The 20,836-nt window shown below is 40.6% G+C and overlaps 1 protein-coding gene across 4 annotated transcripts in view; it reads left to right on the top strand.

Annotated features, from left to right (window-relative positions):
- phactr2 (phosphatase and actin regulator 2) overlaps positions 1-20,836 on the top strand; it is a 51,111-nt gene that overhangs the window by 16,011 nt on the left and 14,264 nt on the right. For 2 of the 4 annotated variants that reach the window (XM_039784894.1, XM_039784896.1), the window contains exons 2-7: positions 12,426-12,611; positions 14,589-14,663; positions 15,307-15,447; positions 17,322-17,567; positions 19,424-19,955; positions 20,608-20,783. In XM_039784894.1, coding sequence (XP_039640828.1) covers positions 12,426-12,611; positions 14,589-14,663; positions 15,307-15,447; positions 17,322-17,567; positions 19,424-19,955; positions 20,608-20,783 — 1,356 coding nt within the window. Of the gene's footprint in view, positions 1-1,776; positions 2,039-12,425; positions 12,612-14,588; positions 14,664-15,306; positions 15,448-17,321; positions 17,568-19,423; positions 19,956-20,607; positions 20,784-20,836 lie in introns of those variants that run through there. The other 2 variants (XM_039784895.1, XM_039784897.1) reach the window with 2 other exon arrangements.

Genomic DNA, 20,836 nt, shown 5'->3' with positions numbered 1-20,836 from the left:
TCATAAGTCCAACATTAAACAGACATTATTTTCTTCTTACCATCAAAGGATTTAAAGGCTGTGCTCACAAACCTTGACACATTTCCGTCTTTGCTCCCATTTGACCCACTCAAAGCTAGATTCAGGGTTCATTGTCATCTCCTTTTTTCCAAAATGAAACGCCTTTTTTGGTAGAACGTATACTGTACTGACCCTCCTCTGGAGCCACAGACACAGACCCTAAATTAATGTATTCATCATTAACTGGGATTTTATTTTATTGTGCCACACTGGGGTTTGTCGATTCCAAAGCCTGATCCCACAAATGTCTTTAAATGTTTCCTTTTAAAGCCACACACGTTTATTTGTCTTGGTGCAATGTCTATCAACCAACAGTGAGACACACTGACACTATTCTTCCTTCTTCTTATTTATTCTTAAGAAATATTGAGGATGAGCTGCTTTTATTGTTCATATGAGTTTTTTTAGGTTATTTGGAGTGGTGTTAGAACAAAACAAGCAATTTGATGGCATCATCTTGGGCTTTAGAAAGTTGTGATAGGCATTTTTTCACCTTATACTGAAAGTTTATCGACCAAAGGATTCATTGAAAACATAATGAATTGCTTCCACATTAAATCATGCCTTTTACCTTAACAAACATCATCCCATCTTCCCTTCTAAGTATTATCAACAGCATGCACTTACTGTAAAGTAAAAGTAAAAGTACTTGCTGCTGTAAAATGTCCCCAGTGACTGATATGTTTTTACCAACAGTAAGTGACACTAAAACCAAAACTATAGAAGTTCCTCTTTCTTTCTTTTCAGTTCTTTATAGTAAAATGACAATAATAGATTTTAAAATAGTAAATACTGATACATTCATGTGTAAGCAGCATTTTACTGTTGTAGCTGACTGAGGTGTACAGTGGCCTATAAACTAGATAAAGTAACTACTTTATATACATTTAGGTTATTTAATCCAGTGGATTCCAACCCAGGGGTCGGCCCCCTCTTAAAGGTCACCGGATACATTTGGAGGGGTTGTGAGATGATTCACGAAAGAGGAAAGAAGAAAAAACACAAATCTGTTCTGTTTGTATTATTTTGAATATTCTCCAATCTTTGTCTTTTTGTTAAATAATTGCTAATTGGAGATCTTTGGGCCTCAAACTGTTTAAATGAAACCATCTGAGAAGTTTAGAGGGGAAATCACTTACAGACATCTGAAACGTGGCAAAGGACCCCATCCAGACAGCTTTTGCGAAGGGCTCACGAGCCAAATGGTTATATTTAATAAGATCATCATATGATTTAACATGATGTCAGATCTTAATCCGTAAAGTAGCAGTAGTCAAATTAATTAAGTGGAGTAAAAAAGTAAAGTACCTCCTATATTTCCCTCTGAAATGTAATGGAGTAGAAGTATAAAGTCGAGGAAAATGGAAATACTCAAAGTTGTAGGCTACTTAGTACATTACTTGAGTAAACGTACTTAGTTACTTTCCAATGCTGAATTTAAATGCAGGACGTTTACTAGTGAAGTAGGCTACTTTTACTTTTGATACTTTAAGTACATTTAGCTAATAACTGAATGCATATGACTTTTACTTGTAGTGGAGTAGCTTACTTTTCCATTGTTGTATTGGTAGTTTTACTTAAGTAGGCTAAAATATTTGAATATTTTCTCCATCACTGTGTCTAGGCCAGTGTTAACTAGTGGCTGAAGGTGTCAGACCTCTTCACCCTGTGACCCCAGCAGCGCCTCCAATCTGCGCCGAGGAATGAGAGGCATTCTTCAGCTGCTCACAGGACGAGGAGGTGGGAGGGGAAGTAACGACGTAGTAGCGACTTAGTCAGTCAGTGAAGTTTCCAGCGACTCAGCCATCACGGTCTGAAACTCTTTTTTTGAAATGAACCAACTCGGCGGCAGCGGAGGGGATTTAAGCGGCGATAGAAGACCGTGATCTCGGGTGGTTCTTTGGGTTGGCTCGGTCCGGCCCGGAGGATCTGAATATGGGTCAGACTGCTGTGTCTGCCGTATCACAGCCTGCGAGCGGTGAGTGAGTGAGTGTGTACATGTGTGTGTGTACGTGCCTCCCTCTTGTCTCACACACATTCGCTATTTTTATTAAGGATGTCTGCTCACTTCTGCTTTGTTTCTTTTAACATTTCTGTCGGGTAATGGATCGAAACTTCCCCACAGCTCAACACAAACAAAGCGCGAAACGGTTTCGTGCTAATAGGAAGTTAGCTAACTTAGATGTTGTATTAATTAATAATTGTACTCTTGCATCCTATTTGTTTCTAAATCCTATCGCTGGTTGTGTTACCCAACTGTTGTAAAACTGGTGAAATTGCCAGTGTTAAAGCAGGCTATTTGTTGCGTAACCAACGAGTTGCATGTTTCTGCTGGGTAATGAGAGTATGTATTTAGCAACCAGTTTGACATGAGTCCAGATGAACAGCTTAGTTTTCAACTTTGATTGCCCAGAGGAGTATCTCTGGGCAATGCAGTCTAGGTGGACTTTAATTCACATGCAGGACCCTATGAACCACGACAACATCATGTCAAGTTCAACAACAAGTGGGGCTGCTTATTTTTGTAAAGGCTTCACAGAAAATGTCATCACTTATAGTTTAGGTTTGACAGTTGCAGCCCAAGATGCTGTTATCAAATTGTCTTTTTTTTTGTCCACCAACACTTCAAAACCTTAAATATTTAGTTTACAATTATATACATTAGACAAAAGCAGCACTTGCCAGCGATTGATAGGGCTGTAACCACTTCATTTGGGGCATTTTTGCTTGAAAAATTATAGAAACGATGAATCTAGGGCTCTAGGTAACGATTATTTTTTATTATCGATTAGCCTACTATTCTACAGATTAAAGTTTAAAATTATTGATTAATTGTTTGGCCTGTAAAATAACAGAAAATAGAGAAAAATCCATTTTGAGGAGCAGCCCAAGGTGACGTTTTCAAATGTCTTATTTTGTCCGAACCAAAATGTCCAAAACGTAAAGACATTAAATAGTCACATGAGAGAGAGAAAAGCATCAAATCCTGACATGAACTATCGAATGTCAAATTATTTTTCTGTTGATTGATCTGACTAATGGATGAATCGACTAATTATTTCAGCTCTAGAATCATCAATTCAGGTCAAGTTGTCACCGTTTTATAAATCTCTAGTTGGACATTCCTGCCATGTACACATCATTCTTAATCTCAGTGTCTGTGACCCTCATGCAGGTTTAATTCTCACTGTCGAGGGCTGCAATTTACCACCTGACGCGATAGTAAACCAGCAATTGTTCAATATCCATCACAATTTGAACCACTGCAACCAATACATTATGGAGAGTGTTGAATAAATGAATAAAACAAAAAGAAAGTGTCATCTTCAATAGTGCTTGGATTAGATTCTCCAGGTCTCAGAAAGATGAACACTATATAGCCTATTACTGTAGTTACCCACTTGTCAAATTCGTGACTCCACCTGCAGAGGAAGGTTGTGTCATGTGATTTAATTGGACCTGTGGTGAGATTTTCCTTGTCTGCTGATGTTTCCAAGAAATTAACTTTAAATATCAAAACATTTTAAAGTTGTTGGACTGATGCTTTGTGTTAAGACAACATTTAACACTGATGTATTTGAGTTTTTTCCCCCCAAAAAAGTAGTCCAATCTGTAACTGAAGGTAGCCTACTAGCTACTAAATAAAACTAAAGCATTGACGTATCATAGGCTTTCTGAGCTTTATTTACCATGAGCCATAAAGTAAACATTTCACATTTTTTATAGGAACGCTTTAAGGCAGTGAGGCACAGGAAGGGACGAAGGGCTCCGGATGAAAACAAAACTGACCTCTTTTATGACACTGTCAGCATTTCAAGTAAAACCCATACTGTTAACACTTAAGCCAACATGCATAGGAACCTAAGGTTATAATAATGATCTATATGCTCTGCGTGGCTGCATTATGGATTGCATTATGATGCTGTGTTGTACTATAAGTGCTGAATCTACATTTTTAAGAGCAGGAAAGGGAAGTAATTCTGTCAGGGTCTTACTGAGAGATCATTAAGATAAAACTGATATACTCTGAGCCTTAATGAGTTATGACTGTGTGTTAAAACTGTAAAGCTGCAGTTTCCTGTCAGATTTCTTTTCGGTCTGTTACTCCTGACGTAATCTACGCTGCTGCAGTAGGTCCTGTGAGTATCATGAGTTAAACAGTACTCTGTTTCTCTGGCCTGCTTTGGAGAAAGATTTGGAAGAAATGACCCAAGTGTTAAAACATCAGCTAATGCCCAGTGTCGCCCCTCCCTCCGCTCTCATCCCACACCTTTTTTTGCCTTATTTTCTTCTTCTTTCCTTCTCTGTTTTTGCCCTCCTCTTTCCCACATTTTCTTTTACCTCAGTTTCCACCTCTCCTCTTCTTTCTCCACCTTTTCTCTCTTTTGTCTCTCTTTGCCTCTTTCTCCCCCTACATCCCTCTTCCTCTGTCCGTGACGTATGGTTCTTCCCTCGCGGGTGACTTGCAGTGAAGGAAGGAAGCCTCTCCCTTTCCCCTCCTACTTAACACATGTTCCTGCTGTAACGTCAAAAAAAAAAAAACATGCTGGCTTTGTCACAATACATCGACACTTTAACCCTAACATTACATCTATTTTTTTAACCATTATTTAACTGAGGCTAAACAGTTCACTAAATAAATTGCGTGTGATTACTTCATTGAAATTTCTGTCATGTCTCAAGTTGTGTTTTTGATTATCCCACTCATTTCCACAGCTGCTATATATCCAAATCCTGACTCACCCTTCTAGCATGACATCACGAGTCATCCGTTTAAAAATAAAACACCTCTGTGTGAAATGCAGCGTGGAATTGAGTCGAACCAGCAGTTGTTATATACTAACATCTCTGAGTTAACCTGAAGTGGATTGAAGTCACACTCTGTGATTAAAAAGCTGTAGTCAGTATTATTTTGCTTTTCTTGGATGGATTTGTCTTGTCTGAAATGCAGGATTACTGTTTGCAGTTCTTGTATGTGTTACAAGGCTAAGCTAACCTGGCTCGTAGAACAAAGGAACACAGCTAGGCTAACCTAACTCGTAACATTAATGGTATTGGTCTCCTCTCCCTGCATGATACATTTAACGTGAGAATGAGACCTGTGGTTGCCTAGATGAGAGTATACTTCTATACTATACTACCAAAGACAGTCCCTCCAGAAAAACGCAATTATGCGATCGCATAATTCAATGCATAATCAGCCAAAGTCTGCATATTTATGCGGGGGCAGCATTTTTTTCAAATTTGCTGTACTTTCGAAGCATAAATTGCCAATTTCCACGCAAAATATGCAGGGCTTGCATGATTTCATAATCCCAGCATTTTCGTTGAAAAAAAGCCACATATATCTTAGCAGAAAGTTGAAAAATGTTGCATTTACTTCACACAAGAGCAGCCATTTTGCAAGTTCCCGCAATTTTTGCAAGTTCCTGCAATTTCATCGCATAAAATTGCATAAATATCCCGCATATTCCATCGCATTTTTTAAGAAAACGTGCCACATAATCAAGGATTTTTGCCCGCAACAATCACAAAAGGACTGCTAAGAGGGGTTGTGCTGTATTAAACTGACTCACCTAGCCGCCATTCCATTTGCGCTCCGGAGCCGGGCCTGTTTGCTTCGGTGACTACGCTGTCTTGAGCGACCTCCGCTCCGGGTCTGCTTCCCAGCGTCCTTCGTCGACGTCGAGACTCCGCGAGCCCACTCTCCGTGTTGTAGTTCAGGTTTTAAAATGTGTATTTTCAAAAAAGTCGTGTTGTGGAAAACAAGAAGCATGAAAAGTCTTTCAGTCTTTGTTGTTCTCCGTGTGGAAGTGTGTGGTTTGCAGCTGTCCGCCTGCCACGTACTGCTCCTGTCTGAATCAACCGCCTTCATGAATCTCCACACACCTTTAGCTGGCTGGGTTAAATCAGACTCCACAAACACACCCCCCTCATGTGTCATGCCAGCACTGGCCATGTCCATCAGCTAACCACACCCACTTCTCTAAAGACACTAGACTGATATCATAACTTATGTAATGAATCAATTTTATAATTGACCCAGGTTTGCATTATACTTATTGTTGGATAATCAGCAAATGGATTAACTGAAGCCCTGAATTGCCCTAATTTCATCTTTTTTGTTTCCCGATCGATGAGGACGTGCATTTTGGAGTAGCCTATGTCTAATTTCATTTGACATATTGTAACATACATGTGTTTTTCTCAGGCTTTGAGGTTAAGCTATATTCTATTCTTTAGCTATCCGTTTACTGATAGTGGTTCATCCTGTCACTTTCTTTTGTTGCTGACAGTTGATTTCTGTATTTATTTGACTGTTGTGAAAGTGCAGCTGACGACAAGGGAAAGACCGTGTGACAGCATGGAGAGACCGCTGACAGGAGGAAATAGACCCCAACGGGGCTGTTATGGGCTAGCTACCCATAGCAGCAGGCTCCGTCACCCTGTTAGGGCAAAAGAGCCACCTTATCTGGCTACGAAAAGTTCTAAAAGAAGAATACCCCTGGAGTCTGCGAGAGCAGGGGCGCAAGAAGACTCACAGGTTAAATCAGTCGGATGAAACTCAGCGGCAGGAAGAAACCCACAGTCTGCAGAGAATCAGCACCCCAGGGAACGAGGAGAAAGCTTCAGGCAGAACCATCAGTCCAAGACAACAACCAGCCCACCGCAAAAAAGAAAACCTGCAAGGATGTAAGCCGTTAGTGAAATGGCTAAAGTCTAACAGCAAGGAGTGGGAAATTAACACAGATTTAAGCCTTATCCTAAGTAACATCAAAGGATCAGCCGAGAAGAAGCTGGAGAAGATGGGCGACCTTATCTACAGCTACGGAGAGGAGAAATGTGGAGTGAAGGAGCAAGTCAGAAAGAAAGACATGCTTCCCGCTCCCAAGTCCCGTCGGCTGCAAGAAATCCAACAACTTGTGAAAGAGAGGCGACGGCTAAGAAAGTTGTGGAGAAAGGCGACGACAGAAGAAAGGGAAGGAATTAACCTCCTTCAAGAGGACCTAAAGCACAGGCTCTCAAAACTCCGCCGAGCAGAAAGCCTACGGATGCGCCGGAAGAAGAAAGGAAAAAGCCAGAACTGATTTCTACAAAGACCCTTTTTAAATTTTTGAAAGGAATATTCACAAAGGAGAAGAGTGGATCCCTGAAAACATAAAAAGACCAGGTTGAAGAACATCTGAAAACCATCTATACTGATGACCAATCACAGGGCTCGTGGAAGAGTTCAAATGCACCAAAGCAAGGCTCATCATGACCCTAACTGAATCTGAGGATGCAGTCATTCGTACAGCGGCCCCCCAGGTGGTAGCAGGAAGGAAGTGGACTCCATCAGAAGCTGTTCAGAGTGCAAAGTCTGCGCTTCACTTTAGAGATGTGATTGGACAAGTACAGCATGGGAGGGCAGGGTTAGGACTCATCCCAAAAACTCTTCTGTGGTACAAAGCAACATCAGTGCAGAAGAGACGGCTAGTGGTAGAAGAAGTCAGGAGACAGGAGGAGGGAGAGCCACATGCCAAAGCCGTCTCAATGGCCAAGCAGGGGAGATGGACCAACTGGGAGGGCCTGGAGAAGAAAAAGCTCAGCTGGCGTGACATCTGGCAGATGGAGGAAGCGCGGCTGAGTTTTGTCATCAGAGCCACATACGACCTGCTGCCTTCCCCCCAAAATCTGAAAGTGTGGTATGGAGAAGATCCCGCCTGTCCCCTGTGTCAAGTACCTGCATCCCTAAGGCACATTCTATCAGGGTGCATTACAATTCTCACCCAAGGGCGCAATACTTGGCGGCATAACCAAGTACTCAGAGAGCTGGCATCAATATTGGAACAGAAGCGAACCACCACAAACAACCTTCCACAAACTTCAGCAGGACAGGTCAACCTCACAAATTTTGTACCAGCTGGCCAACATCAAGAGCATCACACAACACCTAAGGATGCAAGCATCCTGCAGTCAGCGTGGGATTGGAAACTGGAAGTGGACCTTGATAAGAAGCTTGTGTTTCCCCCAGAAATAGTAGCTACGACACTCCGGCCAGATATGGTCCTGTGGTCTCCAACAACAAAGCTGGCATATGTTGTGGAGTTAACAGTACCATGGGAAGATGGGGTTGAAGAGGCTTATGAGAGGAAAAAGAACTAATACTCAGACCTGGCGGCTGAAGCATCCCAGGGCGACTGGAAGACTAGCATCTTCCCAGTAGAGGTGGGATGCAGAGGATTTGTTGCCACATCTACCACCAGTTTGTTGAGAAAAATAGGGGTGAAGGGTCGCTCCCTCCAGCAGGCCATCAAGTCCATGTCAAGTGCTGCTGAGAAAAGCAGTAACTGGCTCTGGATCAAGCGTAAGGACCCCAACTGGGCAGCAAGGTAGAGACAGATGGTATGCGGTCAGGCTTAGGCCTGACTCAGGGAGAAGGACGCCCCTGCCATGCAGAGTCCTTCAGGGACATGGAGGGTATGGCATAGAGGAGGGTGTACCTAGGACGCTAGGTACACTGTTGAGCCCTCTGGAGACGTTGTGGGCTTCAATCAACGAAACGTCGATGAAGCAGGGTGCCCACCTGATGACCCCAATGACATACCTCACCCTCCTTTTCACCACTCCACACTGACGGCTAGTGTCAAGAGTTTCCTACTAAAGGGATTGAAACATCTAGTTCTATTAGCTTTACTATTTATATGCCAGGTTGTGGGGTGTGTAGGGGGCACTGGAGTCGCTGTGATTAAGGTTTAGGTGCAAAAGTTAATTGGTTAGAGTCAAGTCAAGATCATGGTTGGTTTGGGTTTAAATAAGGTCTTCCTTAAGGTTAGGGGACCTTTGTCGTCATGGTTACAATAATTAACACATCATGGTTAGGGAACCATCGTGGTCATACTTAAAAAAAAAAAAAAAAAAAGTGTTGACTGTCAGTTTGAAATGGGACTGCAGCCTCTTGTGTTAAAGTCTAATGTTTCATAATGTTTTGTTGACCCATCAATCTACCAGTCATACATGAGTCTCAAATCTTCCCTTTTTCTTAAAGTAGCACACCTATTTATTCCTGTTTGATAAATGTGTGTCTAAAAAATAGAAATAGCAAAGGACCTAAAAAATGTCATCTGTCTTATTTAAACCGTTATAATAGCCAATAAAAGGATTTGTTCAGAAAGACATGAAGCAGAAGTCCATTGACGATTACTTTCTGGAAACCACCTGTCATCTTCAAAAGACTTAGTTCACTATCTTTATCTCTCTCTTCCTATTTTATAATCTTTCTTATACTCCTCTACACTGTTCCTCTTTCATTTCTCTTTCTTTCTTTTTTCCTTCCCAGCTCTGCAAGTAATAGACGTCCATTGTCCCTATTTGGTTCCCACTAGAGGTTTTAATATTTGGGCTAATGGTGATAATAATCGCTGTTACTGATTTTCCCATCATTAAGCTGCACAAAGCAGCTGCTGAAATGCACCTATTGTTGCGATTTGATAACAACACAGGAACAGGAAATGAGTGTGTGTGTGTGTGTGTGTGGATGTAGATCTGTGTGCGGGAGAGAGAGAATTAAATTGGTGTCAGGGGAGAGCACTGGGCTCTGCACTGCACTTTTCCATGTCTTCGCTCTTGGTTTTTGTGCTTTATAATTGTATTGTTGTGTATGTAAATGTTCTTTTGCTACATCCCTCAACAGTCAGGGTCATAATGTGAGCTAAATCCTTTTGAGAGAAATCATACCTGCATGGCTTAATGATTTTACAGCATGCACTTTGACAAAAGGAATATGCTGCAGTAATTGCATTCTATTTATTTTCATTATTCGAGCCCCACACACAGGCTGATGAGACATCTGTTTCTTGATAACATAGCTCTCACGAAGACCACCAAATGCTTTAAACCTTGTGTTTACATGTGATATAATATAGGATGATCTTACTGAAACGATATATTGATCTGCCATCTCTAGTAAACAGCAGTCAGAGCAGAGGCAGTTTGTGTTTACTCATCACTTTCAGCTCATGTCCCTCAGTAAAGCGTATTAAGCACCAGATTGCCGAACAACATCTAGTATCGGCATCAACAGTCTGTCGGTGCTGGTGAGAACCAACGAATCAACAGGGTATTGATCGTTTTCAATTGAGCTGAAGGCTAGGCTATGGATTAGCTCCATCAGATGTGTTCAACTGCTTTCTTTTTATTTGCCTTTTGAAAACTGGCTTTGGTGCTGTTGGGCAACGGCTACCTAACTAATAATTCCCTATAAATGTGCTGAACATCTGGATCATCCGGCCAACTTTGCTGAGTGTGTTGTGAGCTGTTCTTCTGCTGACTATGTTGCTGCTTAAGCCTTTTGAATATAATTGAGAAAACATTGCACTCTTGCCTTTTCAGCCAACCTTTATTATGTTGCTGTAAGTGGTTATTGAGATGGACGTGAGCTGAGATCAGTTGTTTTGCTGATATTTGACAGTCACATCTTTACCCACCATCAGCAGCTACAGCAAAGAAATGATTCAGTCAAATATTGTGTCTGTGTGTTTGTAGAAGAGATGAGGGCAGGTCACCATTTCAAAGACACTACATTCACAAAGATAATTACACACACAAACACACACCACATCCTTGACAGTGTTGTAGTTATTGTTCTAAAAAAATAAACAATTTAATTTGTATGTAATTAAATGTAGGCTACAGTATTTGTTAAAACTGCCAAATTAAATAACTTTAACGTTAACACACACACATGTGAACACAAATACATCAGACATAAGAAGCCGGTCAGTGCATTATGGTAGGGGCAAGTATGTTTTGTTAGATTGATCAGTAGAAATAAAGATGACATCCAACAAATCCCATAGCTTTGTGCAAAAAGAGACATCCCATTTTTAAATCCTGCATTTGTAGGATGACTATTGCAGTATAAAGCCCTGCAGGTATCAGGAGTACAACTATTTAACCTCTGTAGCACGCTCCTCATCTCTGCTTGAGGCTTGTAGCTTGAGGCTACATTAGCCTCTACTAGCATAACACCATGGATTTTTTAACAAGGAAAAAGACGATAAAAGACTAATTATGATTCTGCTGCATTCCAACAATGTTATAGGAGTGTATTGCTAGTAATTAGTCTTTTATCGTCTTTTTCCTTGTTAAAAAATCAGTGGAGTAATCTTTTAATTCAGTCATTTGAGGGCACCTGTACACTGAAACACAGTTGCTAACCTGCTGTCAACACTCTCCCTAACTGATCAGACAAGCCAGTGACACAAACTTCAGTTCCTAGCAGCTACAATAACTTGACATTCCTTTAGAAAGGAAATTAATTTAGTAATTTCAGGGCACAAATTATGAAATTGAAGGATAAAGTACTTGTTTATGCAGAGATTATAAACCGTTAAAGCCTGCTGGGCTTCCTACAGTCAGGAGGCTTGGGCGATTCAGCAGTGGCTGTTATGTTGCTGGAAAAACAAAAACCTTCCTCTGCTTCGGTCTGAAGAATCACACACCACCTCTCTTTCCTCTTTAAGATTCCGACACACACACACACACACACACACACACACACACACACACACACACACACACACACACACACACACACACACACACACACACACACACACACATACATATATACATATATACATATACAGTATCTGCAGTCTTCCAGGGATATATATACACACACAAGAACACACAGCAAATACTGCTAAGAGTTAGAAATAATATTCCTGCAGTATTTAGCCATTGAAAGCTGATGTGAAAGTGATTAATGCAGCAATTTAGGGCAATATAGTCCATGACAATAGTTCCTTTTTTCTTTCGCTTACCTTAATCCTTTAAATCAAATCATATATTGAGTGCATACATTTATGAGCATTGAGCAGTTCAACCAAAAAGGGGTCCTTTCAAATAGTTTATTCATTTTAAGGGCCATACAGAGATAATTATTTCCAGTATTTAGCAAGACAAAAGCAATAACTATTAGACGAAAGTCTGGATTCTGTGTAGCCGTTTTTTTTTTCCTATCTTGTTAAATATCTTGAATCCTGTAGGCTAAATTAACTCGTGTAGTACATAAAAGAAGCATTGGGACCTGAATAGCAATGTGGGCAAGATATCCTGATATTAGTGTATCATGAGTTACCCTGTGATTTTTCCCATATTTCATGTAATAACAGGGATAATAATGAAACTAGTCAGGTATTTGCAGTATGAGCGAGTGAAAAGAAGGCTTTGTTTGCTTAATATTAATCTGGACCTAGTGTTCCCGAACACATTTAAGTCAAGAATACATTATGTTGTTTATTTATATGATGTGTATTATCTCCATGTATCACAAGACCTTCATCTGGTGCATATGCATGTTATGCATGTGTGTCTTGCAGTTGATGGGTTGGAGAAATCATCATCACTGGCCAGCTGTGACGTGGTGGTGGACAGCGCCGGCAATACCCAGAATGCCCCTGCATCACGCCAGCCGCGAGGAAAGCTGTCATCACTAGGAAAACTGTTCAAACCCTGGAAGTGGAGGAAAAAGAAGACGAGCGACAAGTTCCAGGATCTTTCCAAAGGTAGGGCGTGTGTGTGTGTGTGTGTGTGTGTGTGTGTGTGTGTGTGTGTGTGTGTGTGTGTGTGTGTGTGTGTGTGTGTGTGTGTGTGTGTGTGTGTGTGTGTGTGTGTGTGTGTGTGTGTGTGTGTGTGTGTGATTGCATTTGTGTGCATATTTTAATGAAGTATGAACAAATGATGGCTCCTCAGTCAACAACATCATGGCTTGCATTTTTGGATTTCTGCTGAACATTTAGTGTGATCAGTTTGTTTGTAGCTCTCACTGATTCATTCTTGAACTGTTGGCTGGGAAATAAAAATGGACAGAAGTACATACAAAAAGTTATTTTTCTTCATGGCTTCCAGGTGTAGCCTTTATTAAAATGTTTAAACTCTATTATTTAAAGTGCTCATATTGTGCTCATTTTCAGGTTCATAATTGTATTTAGAGGTTGTACCAGAATAGGTTTGTGGTTTCATTTTCAGAAAACACCATATATTTGTTGTACTGCACATTGCTGCAGCTCCTCTTTTCACCCTGTGTGTTGAGCTCTCTGTTTTAGCTACAGAGTGAGGCATCTCCCTTCTGTACCATCATTGTTGGGAGTCGCACATGCGCAATAAGTACTGCTAGCTTGTCAGGTGCAGAGTATGAGGGAGTGCCATGCTAGCAGCTAGGAGAGCATTATAACGTGTGTTACAAAGTGATGCACGTTCATCACGAAGTAATGGCTGGACTACAATAGAGCTGTTTGGAGCAGTTTGTGAACAGTGTTTTCTGTTGGAGATGGTACGTCCCTTTGGGGTGGACTTTGGGCTTTTTCACTTTGTAAACCTATAACATGTACAAAAAAGATATATAACACAATAAAGGAAAGGGGAAAAGCCAAAAAGCATAATATGAGCACTTTAAACCATGTATTTGGAGTGTATTTGGAGTTTATGGAGTGTACAAAACCAATCTAAGCTGGCTGTGTAGGGCTGCATCTAATGCCGCGTTCTATTTACCTCGGAACTCGTTTTTTACGAGGTCAAAGTCGGAAACACGCCCCCTGACCTCGTATTTACGAGCTCGGAACTCGTACAACCTCGAAGTAGCCCGAGTTCAAAATCCAACATGGCTGCCCCCTGTATCAACAGTTGTAAAAGCTGCAGTAACATAAAGTTATAAGCACTTCTGTCTTATTTGTGTCACTAAATCAGTCGTTCACACAGGCATGTCCAACTTCTATCTGTGGACATGTTGTTACGCTGTTTGCATGCACAAAAACAGCGTAAAGCGTTGTTAGCAACTGGTTGCTAACAACAGCTAACCGGGCTAGAGCTAATGAAAACAATGAAAATCCAACTTTTAAATAGAACGCATTCAACTTGGGTGTGACGTCATTCCCAGCTCTGGCTTCCGAGTTCCAAGGTAAATAGAACGCGGCCTTATTATTCTTTTCTGACAATCAAGCAAATTTCAAAAATAGTAAAAGATGCCCATTTTATTTCCCAGAGGGTGGTTGTTTCTTCAGATTTCTTGTTGTATCCAATCTGTCTAAAACAGAAATATATTCAGTTCAATGGCACATATGACGAAGAAAAGCACAAAATTCTCACATTTGAGAAGTTGAAATCAGAAAATGTTCATCTAAATAGTTGCAGATTATTTGTTTGATCGACTAATTGATTGATTCACTAATAATTAATTATTTTAGCTCTAATTGTGACATCAACTCTGAGCATGCTCATTCTGTCTCAGCTGTGTTCAAGACAGATTGATTCCGTATGATCCTATTTTCAAGAGGTTTTATAGAAAAACAGCAAAACTGGCTTAGTTTCCTGGCTTAGTTCCTCATCTATGACTCGATATGTGGTGCTGCTGTCACATGCAATGACGATTTAGCAATAAGAAGAGGATAGCAGCTGTTGAGCAATGCTTTTTGTAGAATTCTGTGTCAATTGATTACTGTAGCTAAAAGACTAGATAAAAGGCCTTGATTTTGTTAACCTTTCAGTTCTTGAGAGAAAAATCTCCACCAGACAAACGAGGGAGGAGCTCATCAAGAAAGGAGTTCTCATCCCTGACCAAGGTTTGTCTGATCATTCATTCTCATGTTTCTTTATTCATTTATTCATTTACACTTATCCAAGGTTCAAGGTTCAGCTTTATTGTCATTATACAATACAGGTTTGCACAGTGAAATGCAGTTGCAGCTCCCTCCACATTACACACACTGAAAATGTATAACAAATATTGAAATATTTAAATTAGAATAGAATGAAACAATAAAATAGGCTATAAAATAGAACAAAGGATTCAATGAACAAACTATGTAAAACATGAAGCAAACTGTGAGGGAGCTACTGGCTGCCGAATCGACACACACGCCACAGTTATTGTCAAATGCGAAATATCGGACATTGTTATTGTTATTTTGGGAATGAAAAACAGCTAAATCATGCTGCCATAAAGCATTCAAAATGAATTGACGTGACGTGATTTTGACCATGATGGAGCTGTAATTACACAGCCCTAAACATTTTAAATCAGTTTTTCTGCCTGTTTGTCACTGTCCTTTACACTTTAACTCCAGCTTTGTTAAATGTGATTACGTTTGCCTGTTGCCGGTAAATACAGATCTCAAAGGTTTGACCTCCTTTTATCTGCTTTCGAGCAACTGAACATCTCTTCAGATTTCAGTTATGCTCTTAACTGTTTTTTATCTCTTCTAGATGAAACGATCAGCAGTGAAAATCTGAATGGCCACGCCACGTCTAGTGTGACATCAGAGGAGGTCAAAGTTGACATTGAGTCTCCAGAAACAGCGCTGGAGGAACAGGCCACCGGGCCCGTCCACACTGAGGACAAAACAGGTAACTTCTGCATGAGTTACTGTGTCTAACTTTTGTCATTCTGTGACCTGTAATCTCTGGCTTCTTGGTAGGGTTGGGCATCGAGAACCGATTCCTACTTGGAATCATTTCTTTATTGGAATCGTTCGGAGGATTTGGTTTGAAATCTAATCATGGATTCCAAATTTAACATGCGCAAGTTTTGGTTTCCGTAGCGGCCAGACGCTTGTTGTGTTGCAGCCAAGGAGCACAGTAAGCGGCGCTCTGGTGTGGCTTTATTTTACGTTGAAAAAGCCCGGTAAAACTGCAAACCACCATTGAATCCAAATAAAATGTTCCTACTTCTTGGTGTCCTTAACTTTTGGATCTCTGTACTAGTTGAGGCTTTATAGTGCGTTCTATTTACCTTGGAACTCGGAAGCCAGAGCTGGGAATGACGTCACACCTGAGTTGAATGTGTTCCATTTAAAAGTCGGATTTTCATTGTTTTCATTAGCTCTAGCCCGGTTAGCTATTGTTAGCAATACCAGTTGATGATAACGCATTATGCCGTTTTTTGTGCATACAAACAGCGTAACATGTCCACAGATAGAAGTTGAACATGCCTGTGTGAACGATGATTTAGTGACACAAATAAGACAGATGTGCTTATATCTTTACAGTATGTCACTGCAGCTTTTACAACTGTTGATACAGGGGGCAGCCATGTTGGATTTTGAACTTGGGCTACTGCGAGGTTGTCCGAGTTCCAAGCTCGGAAATCTGAGATCAGGGTCACAAATGGAACTCACTATTAGACCTGGAATAATAGTTTCTCACTGGTATGTTATGAACGTCAATGAGAAATTACTTTATCCAGGGGTTTGTCTTGTTCCTGAATTTGACAAACTTTCATTTTCAAAATTAGAAGTGGCTAATTGTTACTGTGTGAATACAGGCACATTTATCCCAAGGACAACACTTTGGATTAAGCATAAATTATACAATGTGAAAGCCACCACAGAGATATGGATATTGCCACAATGTTTGTTGAATGAAGAAATTGGCGTAACTACAGAGAAGGAAAAAACAAGTGGCAAAATCAGAGGATGAGAAAAAAAAGAGTTACAAAGAGGCTCTTTCTCTCCAGTTTTACCAAGAATAATCATGAAAATATTTTACGCCTCAAGCATAAAACCGGGTTATATGCTCCAAGTTTATAGATATATATTTTTTTTTTCTGGAACATGGAGATATTCTGTATCCACATTGGTGTAACTGTGTCCATGGAATGCATTTGTATCCGCAGCAGTTTTCTGGCTGACATTAAATCCTCTGTGGGATCTCTGGCAGGGTCTAATGTGTTCAAATAGATATTCCCATTATATCAGCCTGTAGAAAGCATTCACAGTCTGAACAGAGCAGTAGCCATCTCCTAATGCCTCCCTCTCCCTCGGGAGATCGGCTACTGTTCTTCTGTCTGATGCTGCTTAAGTGTTGTGCTGTTCTTATCTCAACCATGTTAGCATTGAACTCAGAGCCATTTGTTTGTTAATTTGTCAATAATCAGAAAGGCACAGGCAACAAGCACTGCGAATACAGTAACTGAACACACATGCCTTCACAGTGGAGGATGGGGAAGATTAATGGGTGTTTTTTTTTCCTGTCATATCCCAAGCCTTATACATTATTCATTTGATACAATCCCAAATAAGATACCCAAGACTAACCGATCAAACATTGCCTCTCATTATCAACAGCTCTGTCCAACTCACCTCTTATCTTTAAGTATCTCTTTCGTTGCTCGTCTGCAAGTCCATTTGTGCATCTGTTTGCACAGAAGTGTGTCTTTTTATCTTGCTTTCAATCCCTATTTTAACCTCTAAATACCTTCCTGCTTCCACTTATCTGCTCAGAGAGGTGCGATACTAAATCCCTCACCCGGGCAAAACAGGTGCGACCTCGAGACGTTCAAGCTAAAAAACAGCAAAGTGCCACTCTTCCCGCCTCTTCCAAACCTTTGGGTGGCACTTCAGCCACAACCAAGCACAAAGACGCAGCTTCTGGGAATAAAAAGACTGCTAAAACCACAGGCAAGACAGTCCCATCCACTCAAGCTAAAGCTAACCCGCGGAGCACTAACAACACTAGTCGGGGGATTGGTAAGTTCAGCTAGTTGGGACTGAAGTCAGTTTGCCTGTCAGTGTTCTTGCCTGCGTGCCTCTCTGCATGGAAAATATGCTTGTAATTTTTAATCTTTGAAGGGAGTGAAGATTCACTATAAAGCTGTCTGCACGTGTACACCACAGCACCATGTACAATCTTGAATTTCCCCTTGGGGATCAATAAAGTATCTGTCTATCTATCCATCTATCCATCTATCCATCTATCTATCTATCTATCTATCTATCTATCTATCTATCTATCTATCTATCTATCTATCTATCTATCTATCTATCTATCTATCTATCTATCTATCTATCTATCTATCTATCTATCAGATACAAAATAGTATTCCCCTGACTCTCCCTCTTGATAGTGTCCTTTCCTGATTAGAAAAGCAGAAGTAAAATGTATTTGTAAACGCCCAGTACCCCTGTGTGTGTGTGTGTGTGTGTGTGTGTGTGTGTGTGTGTGTGTGTGTGTATGTGTGTGTGTGTGTGTGTGTGTGTGTGTGTGTGTGTGTGTGTGTGTGTGTGTGTGTGTGTGTGTGTGTGTGTGTGTGTGTGTGTGTGTGTGTGTGTGTGTGTGTGTGTGGGGGCGCACACGAGTGTGACTGAGATCAGTGTAGCATGGCCCTCATAAAATGAGCTCCGACAAGCTCATGTGGTTTTGATTGATAGCATGATCCTAGGGCATGATCATCACCCTTCATCCAGTGTTTGTGTGTGTACTTCTGTAACTTACAGCATGTTGGAACTAAGCAGCACAGAGACCACAGCCAGTATATTGCATGTGATGATCATGGAGTCTTTCCTGAAGGGCTCTGTGCATTTTTGTTTTCGTTATTGGGGAAGTGGGCCAAAAGTTATTTCATTAGTGTTTTTAATAGTATTTTAAGTACATTCCTTTCCTCAGGCTGCTTTCACCAGTACACAAATACCCTCCACAGACTTTTATAGGAATACTTCAGTCAGTATTACCTTAGGTATACTATATTTGTTGCAGTTTTAATGATGTCATTAGAAATGGTTATTCTAATACTGGAAAATAATGGCTGCCAGCAAGTTTTAATAGAGCGGTTTCGAACTGCTTTTTTCTGCTTAGTTTCTTACTAATTTTTGAATGCATATATACTGTAGATTAGAGCCAAATTGATTAGCATATCAATTGATTAGTCAATGTGAATATTTTTTAATTATTTTCAAGAATATTTCCAATTATCTGGCATTTCATAGCCTAAACAATCAAAAGTTTCATTTGAAAAATATTCTATGATAATGGATTAAGTAATTAAAACAATCATTAGTTGCAGCCCTATGGACATACATAAATTAAAGTTAGTTTTTTTTCCTGCTACAGCATACACATCTGCTCTGTAAATATGCGCTGTGTTCTCGTTTGTGTAAAAATCAGAAACTAAAAGAGAAACTTATATTTTTTAGTTTCATGATTAGATGTTGGTGTGGTCCTTACTCTTCAGTTATACTTTAAACAACATGCTGTCTGCCCATGACTTGTTTGCTGCAGTTTATCAACTTTTTCTCTTGTTCCCCCACCACAGCTAAGCCTGCAAGCTGCTGTCAATCACACACACAGACACGCTCCTTCAGACAGCTGAGACAAAAAGGAGCATTTCTAATATTTCCTCAAACACCTTTTTTTTCCTACCTTTTTAATAATAAAAAAGATTATTAACAGTGTATATATTTTGAAAGAAGAAAAATGCCTTAATGTGATCTGAGCTGGACTTTACTGCAGACAATTGAGAGTTTGTGGGAGGAAACTAGAGTACCTGGAGGAAAGAAAAAGTCTAATTTTTCCCTTCCCTCTTTCTCCTGCTCCTGCTTCTCCTCAGCCAAATCCTCCCATCCAAAGAAGACAGGATTAACAACAAAAAACACCCCCACCTCCATCCCTCATTCTCGTGCATCTAAGGACTCTGCAGCACAAACTGAGGGGACCGATGCAAGGAGCAACCGGAAATCAAACACTCCCATCTCTTCCCACGTACCCCAAAAGGCCCCTGCAGAGACTCCATGCCAGCCTGGGGAGTTAAAATCCTCGCCCCTTTCCTCAGACACCAAGCCAGCCTCATCTAAAGCCTCAGGCAATGAGACAGATGGAACTCAGGCGGCTTCTCAACCTGATCTAGAGTCTAAATCTGATCCCAGTAGCTCTACTGTGAGTGAGGACACCCACAAGGGCATGGCTCCTGAACCCGCTGTCCAGCCTCCCCATATCAACACTGCTACAGAGGACACTTCCTTCTCAGAGGGAGGGACGGACAGCAGCTCACATGGGGAGAAACGGGGGAGAACGGGAGGGGATGGAGGAGAAGAAGAAAAGAAGAAAGGAGAAACAGAGCCGGCTGTGGAGAACAGCCGGAGGTAAAAATGTAGTAAGGACATGAGTTGGTGAAACATTCCTTATGTTTATCTTCTCTGCATGTCATTTCTTACTTATATATATATATATATATATATATATATCATTTATTTATTTATTTATTAGGGGTGGGGGAAAAGATCTATACAGCATAGTATCGCAGTATTTTCCGTGGCATTGGTATTTTGTTTGCTTGACAATCCCATTTTGCAGCAATACAATTGAAGAGAGATGAACAAACAGAGAAATGTATCTTTTTAGATAAAACAGATGTTGACAAAGTTTCCTTTTGGGGACATAATTTGAAATTGGGAAAAATTTGAAGTTGGAAAAAAGGTAATGAATTGCAATATATCGCAGAATATTGCAATATGTTTAAAATCGCAATAATATCGTATCGTGACATAAGTATCGTGATGATATTGTATCGTAAGGCCTCTGGTGATTCCCACCCCTAATATATATGTATATACATATCTACACAGTATATTACATATCTACACAGTAGTCTTACTGTAGTCACACAAGTGCTGAAATGATGATTGACAATAAATCTCTCATTTTAAATCATTGTTTGCAATAACACAGATCTCAGGATTTCTCCTATTTCAACAAATATGTGTGCTCACGCTGTCTTGTTGTTTTTTCCTGCAGGTCTGCAGACGGCCACGCTGAAAGGCCACAGGGCCTCAGTGTGAACACGGAGCAGGCCGTGGTGACGGTGATCCCTGATAGGCCGAGAGATAGCCAAACTAGCGACTCTGACTCTGACGGACCAATCCTGTACCGCGACGAGGAGGAAGATGAGGAGGAAGATGAGTACACAACCAGTATGGCATTAGTTTTGTAACACATCACACAATAATGGCGATCCACAGAAAAA

This window comes from Perca fluviatilis, chromosome 19 (assembly GCF_010015445.1).
Source record: "Perca fluviatilis chromosome 19, GENO_Pfluv_1.0, whole genome shotgun sequence".
Taxonomy (NCBI): Eukaryota; Metazoa; Chordata; class Actinopteri; order Perciformes; family Percidae; genus Perca; species Perca fluviatilis.
This window is presented reverse-complemented; position numbering and strand designations above follow the sequence as displayed.